The following is a 20086-nucleotide window of genomic DNA, read 5'->3' on the forward strand; positions in this document are numbered from 1 at the left end:
TTATTATAATTTGTTAAGGCATTCTTACTCCGGCTGCATAAAACCACATGACCTTTTTTTACTCGAGCGAGCTTCTTGAGAATAAAGGTGAAAAAAGGTAGTTACTTAAACTCAATATTTAGCTAAAAAAAAGCATAAATCATATTTTTTCGTATTAGACACAGGGTTTGTTTAGGTTTATACAAAAATTAATTTTAATGCAACTGGTATGAGTGAATTAAATTTATCTCAAATACATGACTTTTTTGTTATATTAGTTTATTCAACTACACAGTAAGTGCATACATTAATTTTGAAAACTTTTATATTAACAATAACTTCTTGTGTAAAATTCATTTGCCGGTGCATGAGGTAGACTGAAAATGTAACTAATTCAGTCAAGACTTTAAATATTTAATGATTTAGCATATTGGATCGAAGATAAATATACCTTTGTTTTAGGAATTATTTAGCTTTAACAAGTTGAGAAAATAAAAGTCACATAATAATCTGTATTGATCTACTAATTCTAATAAATCCCTTTCAATGGAAAAAAAGTTTGCCAACCATATGCGATCCTTTTAAAACAAAAACATATTTAAAAAACAAGGCGCTTTCAACAGGGTCGGCACAAACAAATGTGGGGTCCGGTGCAGGAACCTTGCGAGGCCCTAATACTATTATAGTACATATATGTACACATATATGACTTTTTAAACATATTATTTACAAGTGGACTATATTTTAGTACACGTTGAACAATGGCACTAAAAATGGTATAAATATGAGTCATTATAAAGTATTAAAAAGAAATAAACTAACATTTCAGTCATCATAATTTTCTTTAATAAATTAAATAACAAAAAATAGAATTATATTGAAAAAATATAGATATATTTAATACAAAGAACTCCATTTTTATCTCTTTCTGTGATTTATGGCACTTTCGGAGATATATCATTGTAACTTAGTTTTTTGGTTATTTCTTATTCTTTTGCTGATAAATTAAATCTTTTTGGACTTATGGTAGCCCTCAAGTATTTTTTTATTAACTTTTATCTTGAAAAAAATCTTTCTGCTGAAGCTACTGTAATTGGTAAAGTTAGTATAATTTTAATCACAGTCAAGAAATTTGGATATAACTCAAATAGATTTTTTAACAAATATTGGAGTAAATTTAATATTCTGAAGTTGGAAGGCAAAACTTTGAGCAGCCGTGGAATAGTGGATTGAGTTCAGATTCAGAACCCGAAGTGCTAGGTTCAAAGTCAGCTCTAACCCAACAAGGGACATAAAGGTACGTTAAGAAGCGTGAACTTCCTGTTAAATGCTCTCCAGCGGTGCTCTGTGATAAGACCGTAAGGACTACTAGGAGCACTAAAAAATGCTACAAAAAAAAAAACAAAGCAAAAAAACTTGACGACAGATTTTAATTTCAATACATAAATCAATCATAAAGTTCACAACACATTTTAGGCGCTGTGCTTAATTTTTAATCATTTTTTCATGTTCTATGTCAATAGTTTTTCAACTTAAAATTATTTACTAGCTGTAAAAATTTGTGCATGGCTTGTAAATGGTGTTCTAATCTTTTGCGACTTTGCAATCACAAACTTAAATGTATCCAATCATTTAATCCATTTAAACAGAATGGACAGCGGTATTTTAAGAAAATAATTGACATGCACAACAGATTGTGGAATCCTTAGTTTTGGAATATAATAACTACTTTCGTATGTATTGTTCCCATTCGTTAGTTTTCTTAAATAATAGCATTCAGAAAAATTTCTATTATTAAAATCATTAGGAAAATTGTAACTGTTCACTAGTATTACGCCATTTTGTATAATTGTCATTCTAATTTTATCACTTACATTTTCAGGCCAAGTGCCGATATCATTCATAGTAATACTGGTTATATCATCTTTGTTGATATTTTAATTGTTTTGATGCCAGAAACTTTTCACTGATTCATCTTGTTTATTTAATCGGTGAAAAGTCTTTTTTGTATACGTTTTCTTCTGCTTCATTGATATTTTTCTATTGTTGAATTGTCATATAGACGATCTCACCATCATTAAGGATAGTACTAGGGATATGATAGTTATTTTTAGTTTCTTGAACCTTTTCTGGTTTTAAAAATTATGCCAGACTATCTCTTTGTTTATCCGCAGCTTCTTCTCTTTTTCTTTTCCTTTTTTAATTCATATTACCTACACTTCATGATACCGTATACTTTCGTACAAAATCTCCTCGAAGTCATTTTAAGAACTTTGTAAAAATAATTTTGGCTATTATAAAGAACAACACCATAAAATTTGTCGGGAAAAAATAATCAAAAAGGGCACAATTAATAAGAAAATTTTTTTAAACTTTTAAAAATATAGTTTTTTTATATCTATTTATAAAGGCAAAATACTTTTAGTCGAAAATTATAAAAAAAAGAACAATTTTATCATAAATTATAAAAATAGAACACTTTTAGAAGAATGTCATCAAGCTTGCTGTTTTATCAAAAATATAAGGCTTCTTTTAATCTACTTTATATGAAATACGCAATATGGTTTAAAAAACATATATTGTGTGCATGCATTTCTTTAAGATTGTTCTTTGTTAATAATATACATGTTTTTAGCATAAAATAAAAAAAAAAGCCGACTTTGGTATGTCTGATTTTAAGTCCAAATGCAATCGACCTCTAGAAGCGTGGGGCCTTCGGAATTACGGGGCCTTGTGTGACTGCACCGCTTGCTCCACCCTTCAGCTGCTCTGGCTATCAAAATACATATAAGAATTATAAGATATAATATCGGTTATATTATACTGAGCTTGTCCCACATTAAATCAGTACCTGCATATAATAATATCTCAAAAAGAATGCATTCTCTGTCTACAAGAAAAAATTAAAATAAACAGACATGCGAATTAAGATCATTTATAAAGATAAAATATTGGAACCGATTTCTAAATGCAGGCATAGAATTAAGTTTCTCCTGAAAAACTATAAAAATAAGTGCGCTTATATAATAGTTATAATAAATCCACCCGTTCTAATTTTTTTTTTTTTTTTTATTGTAAAAGGCAGTTCCTAATTTTTTTTAACTAATACCAACAAATTCCACAACTATGAGAAAGTTTACAGAATTTAAGACATTTACAACATTCTTTAGTTAAACTTCTGGCATATATTGAGGTTTTATTAATTTGATTATTGATTTCTGATAAGTCTTTATTAATAAAACACAATGTAAAATAAAAAATATTTTTAATAAGTGGTTTTCAACCAATTTATATTTTTTACTTATTAAAAATTATAGAAACTCAGTAATTATTTCGAATATAATGTTGAGGTGCTTTAGACACAAGAATTATTTTTGAAGTGCATTATCGTATTTGTAATTCAAAAAGTGTTATTGTTTTCTTTTAAAAGCAATAACGATTAAAAAACTGAGAGTTTTTTACTGTGTAACTTTTTGTGATTTAAAATTAGTAATATAAAAAACGACATGAAAGTTGTTGTGAAGAAATTCTGATTTGATCAGTTAGATTGTGTTAACTTATAAAAATTGTTGTACTCAAAAATTACTTTTTACTTTTATTGTCATATAAAGCTACACACCTGCCTATCTAATTAAAGTGGCATTATATATATATATTTTTAATGTTTACAAGAAACAAAAATAATGCCTCTTCAATCAGATGCTGATTAGTTATAATAAGTATAAACTAATCGCATAGGTAATATTGATTTATCAAAACTTGTGATTAAGTTTTATTCCCATTAAGCAATGTCATTGCTTGTAGTTTACGACATACAAACTGCATTAACATCAGTTAAGTTCTTTTTACAATCTGTCACAACACAGCATAACCAATATTATTTGGTAATAAAAACAAAAACACGATGTTAAATCTCACTTGGTTTCTCATCAACAAAAAAAATTTATTTAACTAATTAAAAAAAAAAAGGAAAAAATCAAAATGCCTAATATTAGGCAATGTATTTTAAAAATAGAATCAAATGCAACTACTTTAGAATATATAAGATATATAAATCTGATATATGCTATATCAGGTTTATATATCATATATATTCTAAATGATATATACAATTAAACTCGTTAGCTTAACCACAGGTTTACCATTGTGGTCAAAAATTAATTAGCAAAAATGAAAACAGTTTATTACATTTATTATTCAAAATAAAAACCACTAACAATTTAATTTAGGATTTAATAATATAAATATTTTTTAGGCAATGTCGGTTAGTATATTTTTCCCTAAAGTAATAAAAAAGATGAAACTATTTAAGAACAAATTTAAAAATCTAAATATGTATTCAGATACCAAATAAAGAAACATAACATAACATTATTTTGACAACTTCCAACATAATTTTTTTTACATTCGATTTTTTTCTATTTTCAATTTTACTATTTTCTATACCTTATTTTTTTTTTATTTATCTAAAAAAAAAATACATATAGGTACAGAGAAATATAAAAAATACTGAAATATACGCAAATTTAAGTAAATACATTTTTATGTCTACAAATAACAGTCTTATTTTATTTAAAGAAAAGGAAACAGGCTATAAAAATTAGAAAAATATAAACAACCAACAACAAACAAACTTTATTTATAAAGTTAAACAATGAACGACATCAATTCCTTTTGAAACTGAAAATTTATCATCTTTAATTCGCTTGCAGACCTTGCTTGTATGACCGCGTGGAATACTTATCCGCGTGTAAAAAAACCTAGAAAATACTTTAAAAACGACACTACTACTACTACTACTACAAATTCTACTACTACTACTACTACTACTACTACTACTACTACTACTACTACTACTACTACTACTACTACTACTACTACTACTACTAGTACTACTACTACAACTACCACTACTACTACTACTACTACTGGTACTACTACTACTACTACTACTACTACTACTACTACTACTACTACTACTACTATTAAATTAGTTAAGATTATGTATGATTACTTTATGGTTACTTAGACTTATCTAATATCCTTTCATGTACCAGCGGATGTAATATAAACGAAACGTTGTAAACACTAATAAAAGAATGCCTTTATAAAATTGATATGCGTTTTCACTTTATTTCCTCATTTTCAACTACAAGTACTTACTGAGCTTAAAATTTAAAAAATCTTATGGTTACTAGATTTTGGACAAATGGAACAACTTTTTATGCTATAGTCAAAATATAAAAAAAAAGTATTACCCGCCCAAATTTGTTCTATTGGTCTAACATCTAGGAACCATAAGATTTTTTAAATTTTAAGCTTAGTAAGTACTTACAACTTGTAGTTGAAAATAAGGAAATAATTTGAAAAAGCATATTAATTTTATGAAAGCATATTCTTATTAGTGTTTACTATGTTTAGTTTATATTACATCCGCTGGTACATGAAATGATATTAGATAAGTCTAAGTAAACATAAAGTGATCATACATAACCTTAACTCAACCCAAACTAATCCTAGCACATCGTAAATTTACCCTTCATCAAACCCTGTATTACGGTAATATATGTGTTTAACATATTCTGCTATATATTTTAGATTGTTTATATAAAGTGATTATTGATTCCTGCTACAACAGGGTTTATTTCAATCAGTTGTTTATAATCAATCTTTTCTAATTGCCATTCGATATTGTTTGGACAAGTTGGTTCCGATTGTATTGACTATTAATAAATGACGTCGGTCAGCTCAAGACTTTGGACTAAACACTCAGTTCTGGGCCAGCCTGCAGTTTTAAAAAAATCAACTTCCTACATCTAGTGATGTTTACAGACTGTATGAATACTAATTAAAACAAAATAAATATGATTGTATGCAGAAGAGAGTGACAGCTGTAGCACATGAAATCGTAAGTATCTACAACACTGCGAGTACCCCAGTAATTGACACAAAGAGTGTAGACAACCGTATAAAGAAATTGATTGATAAAGTTAAGGGTCATGCTAAATACCCCAGTTCTAAAAAGACATCCATTAACTACCAAGAATGTTTGAAATCATTACGAACTGTATTTGATATATGTACTTTTAAATGTGTTGACAGCGGTACACAAAAGAATTCGCAATGTATTTGTCCACTGTCGCATAAAATATCTCGAACAGAATGGTCTTCCTGGTTGGACCAAAAAACTGAAAGGAAAATGTATATAGGTGCTATAGATATAAAAGCTATAGGTATGCTGCAGAAGAAAGAAATAAAAGCAGTCAAATGTTTAAAATTTGAGCGCAATCAGAAAAAAAAAATAAGACAAAAATAAATTATATCTACAACAATATGAGTGATGATGGTGATGATGATGGGGATGAGGACATAGAACTTCAACTAAACATGGGTGATCAAGTTCGTGATCATGAAATTTCCAATGGTGAATCTGATGATGGTGTTGCAGCACCCAGAAACATAAAACAATATCCGGAGTTGTGAAAAGCTTTGGACAGGTGCAAGATTAGTAACAGAGATGCTTGTCTTGTAGTGAATGCAGTGCTAAAAGATATGAAGCTATTTTCAGCAGAAACTGCAATAGATCCTGCAAAACTTAGACGTCGGAGAGGTCATTGGCGCCATAAATAAGTTTCTAAGCATGCTGCTGAGATGCAAGAATTACTTTGAATTGGATTTGATGGGAAGAAAGATTTAGCTTTTGTTGAGAAGTCTGGTATATGTAGAAGCATAAAGGAAGAACATTATGTTATTGTATCATTTCCAAACAATAACTACATTGATCATGTAATGCCAGAAATTGGTGAAGCAGCTGGCGCTGCAAATGAAATATTGTCGATAATTGCAAATACAAATTCAGCAAGTGCGCTACAAGCAGTTGTTTGTGACGGTACAGTTACCAATACAGTCAAACAAAATGGTGTGATTCGAAAATTAGAAAAAAGGCGTTGCAAGACCACTGCAATGGCTTGTTTGCCTGTTGCATGTTAATTGACTACCATTTTGGAATACATTTATGCTATTGATAGAGGATGTACTAGAGGTCCTAGTAGTTCCAGTGGTCTAATTATGAATGCGCTAGATTTTGATCCCAAGGATATACTAACATCAAAGTTTAAAGCTTTGTTAGGAAAAGTGGTTGAGATTAATGATGAGGTTAACAACAATCTAAGTACAGATCAAAAATATCTTCTCAGAGCATGCTTAGCAGTGCAGCATGGTTATACAAATAGTGATGAAATTAGGTCTTTAAAGAACGTGATGCCAGGAAATTTAAACCATGCTAGGTGGCTGACAAAATCAGAAATTTGAAAATTGTATATGTCAAAAGAAGTCTGTTCCCCATCACTATACAAAATTGTACTCTTTATAGTAAATGTTTACGGTCGTTCATGGTTCAATATCAAGAGTCATCCTTCTTGCGCTGATGCTGCAAAGAACTTTTTTTTACTTGCTGAAGTAGTCTCATGAGCTTGGAGCAGAAGATTGGAAAATATTAGAGCTTGTGTAGCTGAACAACAACAACTTTGGCCACTCCGAACACATTTTTCATTCTGGTATTTGTGACAGTGATGATTCTGTGCGACATTTCTATTAGTGAAAAATAATTAATATGAGAAGTAATTTGTGAAGTTCTTCTGTGCGTGTTTTGTATAAGTCAGGTATCAAGCTAAGCGCCAATGCTTACTTTGATATGATTGAATGGACTACAGCTAACCTCACACCACCGCCATTGCTATTGAGAACGAAAAACTTCAACACTGTCAGTTTGATTTCATTTTTGGTATACCTTGTCACTCTCAGGCAGTTGAGCGTGCTATCCAAGATATCTTTGCACCCAGCTCACCGTTTTTGGACATGAATTGCGACATGGAATAATTTTACAGTGTACTGCATCAAGAACAGAACTACCAAGTGTTAGCTGTAAATCAGACTTTTTGTAAATTGCGTTTCATTAAATTTGTTTCATTGAACTAATAATATCTTGAACTTTACCATTTAAGTGAATTTTATATTTCGACGTCAATAGCAACCCCTTATTGAACATGGCCGAAATTAAGGGGATGCATGTTTTTTTTTGCTTTTTTTATAGTAAGCAAAAAATACTTATAACATCTCCAAAAAAATACTTCTTTGCGCCAGCCATGGATATGACCTTTGTATTATATTAAGTGCTTGATGAATTTATAATATTTTTAGCTGAAAGCCTTTAAAAGATAAATCTTTGCGGTAAAGTTGCAAGTACAAGACTATATCTATATATATATATATATATATATATATATATATATATATATATATATATATATATATATATATATATATATATATATATATATATATATATATATATATATATACATATATATATATATATATATATATATTCTAAAATAAAAAAGGTATAAATTAAATTCCGAAATAAGTTAAATATAAAGTTAGGCAAACTTAAAATTTAACGTTGAATTAAATAAAAATACAACGTTTTGCCAACGTAAAATACGACGTTAAACCAACATAAAACATTACACAATGCTGACTTGAAGTACAACGTTAAGCTAACGTTGTTTTTTGGTAGTTTGCAATGTCGCATTTGTGACCAAAACTATATAAACGTTTGTGGTTGATGCTGAACCAACGCAAAACGCAACATTGTTCTAACCTGTTTATCACATATGTGTGATACTGTAACTATCAGTTTATCATAAAATATGTATGCCGACACATCAGCCTAACGTAACTCTTGTTTTTATGTCTTGGTATCTTTGATGCCCATTCGCAAGCATTTTGGTTATTTTACTATAAATATTTTCAAACTTTTTAGCTTCCTCTAGGTTTTCTTAAAGATATCTAACATGGACATGGAAAAACTATATATATGATATGATATATGCGTTTATACTTATCTTTTTTTTTCGCCAATTATCCTTTTGGGAAAAAAGCCATAATGTTAGATTTAATTCAAAAAATTATTTATAAGGAAATTATATTGTAGCTTAACCAATTGGTTTTTGCTTGCTATTACGCTGTTGATAAAAATTACTATAAAATCACGTTGATAAAGATATGTAAAAAAATAAAATTTAAATCCTACCGTATCCTGGTCCAACCACTACTGTGTATAAGTTAAAAAACTTTGCCACTTAAATTGTTAAAAATCAAAAACATAAGGAACCAAAGAGACAATTTAGTACTGATCGGTATTTGCTTTTTATTTTCATTGAATATTACTTTTTGTAAGTTTTTACAATTTTCTTTCCAATTTTTTTTTTTTTTTTTTTGTTATTATAATTTGTCATATTAAATAATAAAAATTAAACTTTATTAATTAATAATTTAGATTTAAAAGGTAATTTTAATAGTTTCAATCAGCAATTGAAATAAAAAAATTCAAAGCAAATTTTTACAAGATACGGAATATAAAACTAGTAAAAATTTTTATTTAACGGTAACTTCAAATACTATATTTTATTAAAATTGCTTTTTTTAGAATGTGGTTTAAAAAGTTTTACTTAAATAACTAAACAATACAAATTATATTCAAAAAGCATCAGTTTTTTTATGTTTTTAGAAAGCAACTTTTACTGCCAACCTCAGTTGAATATGCAATTTACTTGGCTATTAATTGAGTAAGTTTTTTTTTTATGCTTATAGATAACAATAAAACGCTGTTTTATTATATATTGCAGGATTTTAAGGCTTTACACATATCATTAATATAAATCAAAAAAGCGTTGAACAAATAAAAAAAGAACTACTAGAGCATTTTTTGTGTTTCAGTTTGCCCCAGTAAAAGATTCAGATTGTTTTTTACCAGTCCAAATTGATTTAAACTGTAATATAAACAATGCTCTAATGTCATTGTTAAAATTATTTTAAATAGGAATTTAGTAATATCAAAATGTTTCCGTAAAAAAGCACTTTGAAATACTGAATGTATAAAAGGCCTTTCAAAGGTCAATAATGATGGAACATTTAAACGTTTCTCTATTAAGAGTTTTTTTAATATTTTTAACCAAGTTTTATAACGAAAATAAATACTAAATATTTTGTTCAAAAATATGATGGAAAGGAATCTTAATTTGTAACTTTTCAACCTATGTTTATAATCAGTTTTCAAGATTAATTCAACTTTAACCGTTTTGAAAAGTGGTCTTGTTTTAAGTAATTATACTGATATGCTTTTTGGTTTTGTCAAATTAATAAGGTCAAAGGAGTTATTAACTTTAGTATTTAGTAAGATTTTAGTTGAAATTTGTAGACTTATTGAAAAAGATTTAGAAAAAAGATTCATTAAATATTGTGTTCAATGGCTTTAAGATTGAGATATTTTGAATGCATGTCCAACATTAGGGAAATAGTTTAACATAATTTGTTAAAATATTGTAGATATAGTTAAAGTTTATAATTTTTGTATTACTGTGAGTAAGGAACGAGGGTTTGTATAGGGAATAGGTTTAATTTTGACTTTTTTTAAGAAGTTTTTTAAAAGAAAATGTAAATAAAAGTGTAATCAAATGTCTAACTTATGTAAACTTTAAGTTACGTCATGCTCAAACGTATGTCATGTTTTACAGTTTAACTTTTACTTGAAAATTACATTGCGACAATATCTTATTAGGATTGTTTTATAGCATTTATCTGCAGGTAGAAAGTCTTTTTTTTTTTAAGTATTATTATAAACTATAATGTCTGTTTAGTAGCCCAAGTTGTTAGCTTGCTGCGCTTCAGATGAAGGATGTCGTGGTTTAAATCCTACCATTGCCACATCTTCTTTTTTAAAAAAATCATTATTAAATAGAAATGAAATCTTTTGAAATTCTTTGTATAATATAAACATAGCGTATATAGAGTTACTAAAAATTTTTAAAAATGCCTAAAATTTCTACAAAACATCAAAAGGCCGGGTCAAAGTTGTTGCGCCTCTGTCATGGTAGAGATACTTATATTATTAATGTGCCCAGGTAACTAGTCTTAATAAGATGTCGAGGATCTCAAAAAAAAGGTATACCTGCTTCTCTAAAATGTGTTGATGAAGATACAATCATCGTTAATTTTTTTTTGGTAACTTTATACGACTATATTAAAAAAAGTGTAAACATATTGTGTTTAGGGGCAGAATTCAACACTCTTAAAACGATCCCAATAAAAGCGCATTAAACCACTGGTTTATTAAAGTACCGCATGTAATAGAATAATGAATTGTTATAAACTCTTATAATGATTGTTATTAAACATTGTTTTTCAAGCGGTTTTTCAAGCGGGTTTTTTAAAAAAGCCTAAAATACAAATAAAAATACTTAAAATACAAATAAAAATACTTAAAATACAAATAAAATAAAAAAGCTACCTCTATGTTTTATATATGATTTAAGAGAGTAAGTGAAACTCTTTTATAGATTAACTTAATTTTTTTTTACAGGATGTTTATAAATCATTCTATAGAATTAACACAAAATAGTTAATTGAGAAGCTTGATTTTATTTTATTCATAAATTTAGACGCACAATCAAAAAAGTCCTATATATTGTTAATTGATAGTTAATTAATAGTTTTTTTCCCATATTTCTCATTAATTCTCATTTCCTAAATCATTTGATTTTGTCAAAAAATCTTATATAAATATGATTTACCTGGAATTACTTAATCATTATTTAACAAATAAACAAAAGTTAAGTTAGTTTTGCACTAAAAAGACGCGCTAAATGGGCCAAAGACGTATCACTTATGTTGGAAGATGGCAAACTACTGCTCAGGTCAAAGAAGGAACCAAAAGTAATAGAGAAAAAGAAGCAAAACTTTCTCCACACTGGTGGTGCCAGTGAGAAAACGAGGCCAGGTTGACCCTTGTCAACCACCAGAAAGGACGATAGTGCCCTTTTTAGAGCTGCCAGAGCTAATTCAAGAATTAGTTATAAAGAATTGACCACATAATTCAATACAGCGCAAAGTTCAACTATTTCTCAAAGCACAGTCCGCTGAATACTTATCAAATACAAGATTAAATTATAATATACGTATAAGTAATGGAAAACAACCTAATTCAATCAATTGACCTGCTTATGCTTAATGATAAACCATGGAAACTTAAATAAGATGACGCTATTGATTATACTGCATACTATACAAAGGAGTGTTTTAACGATAATGATATCAAGATAATACCGCGGCCTCCATACTCATCTGATTTGAACCTGATTGAAAACATTTGGGCTTGGATTGACCGTGAATTGGCAGAGGTTCAACTTTCAAACTTGGCCAGCAGAAGGACGTCCTTAAAGAGACCTGGTATAGGGTCCCAGAAGCGATGTGCAAAAATCTTGTTGAGTCTATGCCTATAAGAGTTCATAGTTGTATTAAAACAAAAGGCAGAAACACAAAATATTGATTGGTTTATAAATTACGCCTCCTAACGTATTGTGCGTCTAAATTTATGAATAATTTTTTTTCTATTATTTTTTTAATACCATGTAGTTGTACCTAATTATTACTTTGTATTTATACTTTTTTTTTGTAAAATTTTTTAACATTTTGTATTATGTATGTATTTATCTAATAAACAGAAAAAAAATTAAACCGAAATCTTTTTTCGTTATTGTTTTATAGTTTAAAAACTAAAAATTTCTATTCTCAAATATAATTGCGTCTAAATTTATGAAAACCACTGCATATTGCATAGCATCAAATTGAACATAATGTAACCATAAATCAATATGTTATATGGAAATTTTACAAATTTATATTAGCAGTATATAAGTCAGGAAAGCTCAGTTGGTTAGAGCTATACTTATGTTCGGAAGTTTATAGTGGCCGTAGCAGCAGGATTGCAAGTTCAAATACCGGTTCCGCCATTTCAGCATACAAGTAGTTCGATGTAGTTTTAAATAAATGAATTTAAAAATAAAGTTTCAAATTTTTTTAATCTTATCGCATATATTTGTAGCAAAACATAAAATATAGCAAAAAAACTTTTGATTTTGAAAATAAAATTTTAAAGTTTTCTTATTTAATACATATATGATATAAGATCGTTCAAATACGATCTTGTATAATATATGATCTGAGCAAACTCAACTTATGCTAAAGATGATATTACTTATAGACGTTTGTACCCAACGCTATAAAAATGGTGGAACTAAAAAGACGACTTAATTTTAGCTAACACGAATTATCTAGAAAGAGAGAGTCAAATCTAAAACAAAAAGTGTCAAGAATTCCTCTTGGATGAGACAAAATGTATTGTACTTTTTTAATCTCTTTAATGTTTTAAAACAAAATAACGTGCAAAAAGTTTAAATAAAACAGTTTTTAAACTGCTTTATTTAAACTTTTTGCATGTTAAATTTTGGAAATAATCCAAGTGGAACATATTGCATACTTGACAGTTTGAGTTTAGATTTGCAATGACCCTCCTTCTCTTGATAATTTTTGTTTGATAAAATTACATCGGTTTCTAAGTTCCACCACTTGTATAGCGTTAGGTACAAACGTCTATAAGTAAATATATCTTTAGCATAAGTTGAGTTTGCAGGGTGTATTTTAAAAGATCCTGTATAATATATGTAATAAATAAGAAAACTTTAAAATTTTATTCTAAAAATCAAAATTATTTTTGCTATGTATTTTTTTTTGCTACAAGTATATGCGACAAGATTAAAAACTTAAAACTTTATTACGCCTTGAGAAAGCTTAGCCTCCCGAAACAACCTGATGAGAGCGCACTAAACCACTGATTAATCGAACAAAAAGGTGCGCATGTTAATTTTATCGACTAAAAAATAGGTAAAGTAAATAAGGAATATATATTATATATATATATATATATATATATATATATTTATATATATATATATATATATATATATATATATATATATATATATATATATATATATATATATATATCCCTTGTAACAGCAGGCTATAATAGAGTCGATGTAGCAATACTTCTTTGCCGAAGCTAACTTAGAGAATGTCGGTGTAGCAGCACTCGGCGCATGTTATACAATAAAAATAAAAAGTTAAGATTCAGAATGTCTTTATTTTTAAAAAACTAAAATAAAAACGTTCAGAATAATATTTTAAGACATTCTTTTCCTAAATTAAACTTATTCGTTTTCTTTCAATCAAACAAAAGTAAAAAAGTACCTGAGCGCTGTTTTTTACCATATAACGGTATATTTAAGTTAGTATAATTAACGTCAAATGGAACCCAAAAACATAATAATAAGCATTATCTATAATTTTACTCGTCGTGCCTTTTTAAAATATAAAGGCATGCATTTGTTGCTTTTTTATTTTCCAAATTCTGAATTACACGCAAAAGAACAAAAATGTTTTTTAATGATAATTCAAAATAAAGACAGAAAATATTTTTCTATTTTTACAAAGCATTACCCAAATCTAAACACTTCATATATCCTCGTGGAATCTCTTTAAAAAAGTTTTTAATTTCAGCTGTTAGTTCAAATACATTTTCACATTTTTTCTTCAGTTACCATTTCACATAGACAGCAAAGCTCTCTTCAATTTCTAAAATTGTTGCATCATATATGCAAGATTTAATTGAGGTCGCATCTTAAAAACCCGTTTGACCTTTACATGTTTGATCTTTTTATTAGGTGGTCCTACTTCCAATAATTATAAAAACGTTGCAGCAAATCAAGTTAAATGCTTTCTAAATGTGAAAAAACTGACCCCATAATGCACTTGCTTCTGGTAATTGTTTGTAAACAGAAAATTCTTATTCATTTCTGTCACTTTGTAGCTAATAAAGCAAAACATAATCAAACCCGACTGAAACAAATGCATGGAAAGAACGAATAACCCTTTAGTGGTTTACAAAAGGGTTTTTGTTATCATCAGTAACAAATTAAATTAGTTTGGGTCCACGCCCTGATTTTATGGATTGAAATTGCACTGAAAAAAAATGCAGCTTATGCGAGATTTTATCTTGCACAAACTGGTTGTGCCCTCTTAATCTAATATTCTACCCTTTTACAGAAACATTAACAATACTCCATCAATCACAACCTGCTGGTTAAAAGATTATATTTCTTGAGCTCCTTTTAGTTTAAGAGCAGCTACTTCTTTCATATTAAGTATTCCTGTTATACCATATGATAGTCAGTAATTATTTTGAAAAATTTGCTTTATTGGTGATTGATTATATAATTGTAAGAATTAGCAGTTAAAAAAAAAAAATTTTTCAACTATAATTGCAGCTTTTTTTGAAACACTGATTTGATACACTGGTGTTAGTTTGTATACAGGTGTAATAGAAACCATTGAAATAGGCTTACCATGTTAGCATTTTATCATCACACATAGCAGAAAGTTGCTTTAGATTCCGGTTCATTTTTTCTATCCCATATAAAACAGTTCCATAATCACCTGAATAAGCAACTGATTGTCTAATTCTTACCTCAGTAACCATCAAAAAAGCATTTTTAAATAACTTTTGTAATACCAGATCAATAATTTTGGCAGAAACTATTGACTGCTTTGTTTACATGGAAGCGATAAAAAAAATTATAATGTTGATGTTGCAGTTATAAAAAGACTCAACACCAAAGCAATATTCAGCTATGGAAAAACTTGTTAACAAGTTTTTCCATAGCTGAATATTGCTTTGTTTAAAACAACAACTTAAAACAAGTACTTTAAATTGTCTTGTGATAAAACTCAATTTTTTTGCTTGATATCATCTTTAAATTCCAATTCATTTTCCTAAAGATTAAACGTTATCTTTTCAATAATTACATCAACAAATTTTTATCGTTAACTTTTTTAATTATAGTCTATATTTATATATTCAAAAAGTTGTGAGTAGAAGACCGAGCCAATTCTTGCATTCAGTTTGATGCCTACTAACTTTTATTAAAGATATTTAGTAAGAGACATTTGTGTTTTTGGGTTTATTTTTATCTTAATGTAATCATTAAAAGTCCTTTTAAAAATCCTTGAATTTGTTGTTTTTTACCTTTGTTTTATTTTTTAAGAAAAAAACGCAACTTAAATCTAATGTGTACTGAATTTTTAAGCAGTATTGTATAATCAGACTTATTTTAGACGTCTATTATAGGATTATTATACGTTTAGATTTTGTATAATTCATGTTTAAATCTAGCTTAATTAACGTATATAAAGCGTTTAGATTTCGCCTAAGAAAACGTTCATACGTTTACACACAAAGGTTTATTAAACGTCAAAACAACATTTCGATAAAAAGTTCAGATTTGGTCAATTTTTTGTTTAGAAATTTAGACTAACATAAAGAACAAACGTCCATAATATGTCTATATTCAAACGTATTTTACGCGTCTGTTATAGGATTATAATACATATAATAAGTTTTTGGCTGGGTACCTCAGTTGTTTAGATCGTCAAACGGAAAGCTAAAATTTGGACTGTTGTACGATACGGGTTCAAATTATGCCACCGCTGACTCTGCGATTAAGTATTACTTCTATACGCAAAAATGTTGGTCGTATATAAAGCGTTTAGGTTTAGTTTAAGTAAACGTGTATTAAACTATTATATTTGTCCGATAGTTTTCTTGATTTAGTAAACATAACTTCAATTAATTTAAGTTTTAAAACTTACATCATTTAAAACTGTGTTAAAACTTTTTAACTTTATATAAGTAATAAGAGCTAAATAGGTCTTAAAATTTTTAAACAAGATATAATTATAGAAGTGATAAAATTTATAAATAAGATATAGTTATAAAAGATCTAGCATTATTTTTTATAATTTTCATAACTATTTTAATACGTTTATACTATACTAGATATAAAGTTATAAACTTATATAATCGTTTTCATAAAGTGGGGATTTTGAGAAAAAATGTTCGTACACTATACTTGTTACGCTTATATATCATGCACCTGTTCTTGTGGAACATTATTTTCTACATTCGTATCCTAATCGTTTGGTTTTGTAAACTTTTTTGTACCCAAAAATAAGTTTTAAATGTACATTTATGAATCAAAACTAGAATTACACAGAACAACTTTGCGCATGGAGGATTTTCTGAATGTATGTTTTTCGAAATTTTCTGCACTATCCATATTTATTTTTGGCATTAACAAATTAGTAACGTCGCGACATAACATATGCAGTTGTTTTTACCAGCTCTGTTCCACCAATTTTATTTATCAAATGTAACTAAAATAAGGCAAAATGCATCTAAAATAAGAATTTAAATAGTTATTAAAACTGTTGATTGAAATAAAGCTGAGTACTTACTAATACAATTATTGTAGTCCTAACCTTTAGGGTATATTACCCTTATATATATAAACATTAAACAACACATTATTTACATACATACCTATTGATAGAGACTACACTTCAATAATTACTATTAATAAGTATGTATGTATATAATACGCTTTTTAATGTATATATGGGTAATATAACCTAAAGGCTAAGACTCTGCAACCTTGATTTTGGTTTTAAATGCAGAGTTTTATAAATATACAAAACAGATTGTAGAACTAGAATTATATAACTTGTTTATTTAGCATTATAGTAATTAGTAAATTTACTCTTTAAAAAATGTAAAAAATATTTTCTGAGAAAGTAATAAAGTTACTTTTCTAAATCTATTTTATACAAAAGCTTCAATTATCAAAAGATTTTTTTATAAAATATAAGCATAGATTTATAGTTAACTAAAATATAAGCTTAGGTTTCACTTAGATTGTTAGATAATCTTTTTATAAGGCTTTTCATTGATAATTCTACAAAGGTAGTAAAAATTTTAGCAACATATTATGAAGTTATAACAATAATCAACACACGTTTTAAATTTATATACTTTTGCATGCGGTTTTATTATGGCAAATTCATTACAAAATGAATGGTTAATGTGGTGATAACATTTTATTTGCTTAGTTTTCCGCTTTTATAATATAGTCAAAATATTGCTTTTTTAACAATGTCAAAATATCGAATTATCAACGTTTGCAAAATATAACTTTATGAAAATCAACACTTTATGAACATGGAACAATGTTTAATAATGTTTATGATAATAAAGCATTTTTTAATCATAATACACATAAATATACAATTAAAATTTATATTTTGATGACATAAATATACAATTAAAATTTACAAACTTAATGCATACCCATTGTGTATTTGTTTGCAACGTTGAAAGAGCAGACACTTTAGAACGTTTTCAAAGCATTAGTTTGCTGACGCTCGAATAATCTTGAATATAATGCTTTTTAAGAAGCTAAGTTACGTTATACTTTAAATGCTTACTCAAGGTTGAAAATATAAATTTACAAACGCAAAATACTTACAACGTTGAAAAAACGTTGAATTTGTAATAGTTTTAAAGGGACATTTTTGTGTACCTTTATTCAACGTGTTTTGTTAATAAGCTCATTTGCGCTACAATTGAAATACTTATTCAACATTTCAATTTACCGCGACTTAGTGTACAAAAAAAAACTTTAGTTCAACGTTGAAGTAGCGATACATTTAAGATTGTAAGGCTTTATCAACGCTGCGCCCTTAATTTAATGTTGTTTCTATATTGTCATGTTTTTTGGGAAAGCTGCATTCTTGTCACAATCCAAAAATAAATTATTTTTATTCAAAAGTTTTATTCAAAGCGCTTTTGTATTATGCAGCAAAGAACATATGAATCAAGATGTTGATTTTCTTACGAAAATGTTCATAGAAAATTGCCATAACAAAATACTTCAAAGCATTGTTAAAAAAGTAAAAAACTATGAGCAAAGTAACCAACAAAACAACAACAATAATATTAAAAAAAATATAATTAAGATTTACTTTTCTACCAGTAGTATCAAAGTCGAGTAGTCATTTAAAAAAGATAATGAAAAATGCAGGGTATACGACAGTTTTCAAATCGCTAACAATTCTTTGACAATCAATAACTCAAAAAAAACGCCTTAACTTCTCAACACTTTTATCCTTCTCTGCAAAATAGAGTGTTCATGTGAAAAATCTGAATTGAAAACTTTGGGAGAGTAATGGCCAGAGCTAGCAAAGTCAGAAAATAAATGTGCGTCTTATTTTTGTTTTATGGGTAAAGTTGTGTTTAGGTTGGAATGCTGCCGTTGCGTCGATGTTAAAAGTAAAAAAAAACAATAGTTGACAACTTTGTTCCAATGTAAATCAGACTAACATAATCTAATGTTAGATACTAGCATTGTTCCAACGTTTTTTTATTGTTACCAATGACGTCGTTAGACAATAACGTTTTTCCGACGTTGTTTTAATGTTAGATAGACAAATGTTAGAATAACACAGTTATACCGATGTTAAAACGTCATTGGAACTTTGTTAATTCGCGTTGCGACCAAAACTTATTTAAAACACAAATAAAGTTTGACGTCTTTTTATTACTGGGATAGCATTCATAAAAACTTTGAAAATTTGTGTAAAGTTTGGCGTATGGTTTTATTCTTTTAATCTATACGTTTTTCCTACGTTTTAAAGTTTTAAAACATTGACTATTATCAATCCATAATTAAAACGTTTAACTAGACTGGAAAGGTACCCTTCCATCTTTTTTAATTCATGCGTTTATTGCGCGTTTTAAATATTTAAACGTATAAAATATTGACTTTATTTAGTCAATATTGTAAACGTATTATCAACGTTTAACAAACGTATTTGTTATAAAAACTTAAAACTTTGATCCGAATTAACTTTTAGTCAAGTATTGATCAAGTTTTAGTCAAGTATTGATCACCTACTGCTTGATTAATTTTGCTTTAATTTTGACTAAATATTGGCTTCACCTTTACTGAGTTTTGTTGGGAAGAGAAACTTATATATTTTTCTTAGTAAAATTTTATATATAAAATATGTTTAAAACATATTTATTGATCCATTAAGGCTACCAAAATATTGATAAATTATAATTTTTTATAATTTTACAAAATTGAGTAGTGAAAACCTGAATAAAATAAACAAACAAACAAAAAATCAACAGTAAAAATAATACATAAAAGCATGCGTAAAGTAAATTAATTTAAAATTAATGATAATTACGGTAAAGCTAAAATAAATTTAATAGTAATACAAAAATATGAAAACAATCATTGAATAACAACAG

At 27.6% G+C, this 20086-nt stretch overlaps 1 protein-coding gene across 2 annotated transcripts in view; it reads left to right on the top strand.

Moving 5' to 3' along the window:
* LOC136091301 (uncharacterized) overlaps window positions 1–20086 on the top strand; it is a 127321-nt gene that overhangs the window by 59676 nt on the left and 47559 nt on the right. For both annotated transcript variants that reach the window (XM_065818693.1, XM_065818694.1), the window contains exon 4: window positions 9551–9608. In XM_065818693.1, coding sequence (XP_065674765.1) covers window positions 9551–9608 — 58 coding nt within the window. The remainder of the gene's footprint in view (window positions 1–9550; window positions 9609–20086) is intronic.

The sequence above is a fragment of the Hydra vulgaris genome, chromosome 15 (genome assembly GCF_038396675.1).
Source record: "Hydra vulgaris chromosome 15, alternate assembly HydraT2T_AEP".
NCBI lineage: Eukaryota > Metazoa > Cnidaria > Hydrozoa > Anthoathecata > Hydridae > Hydra > Hydra vulgaris.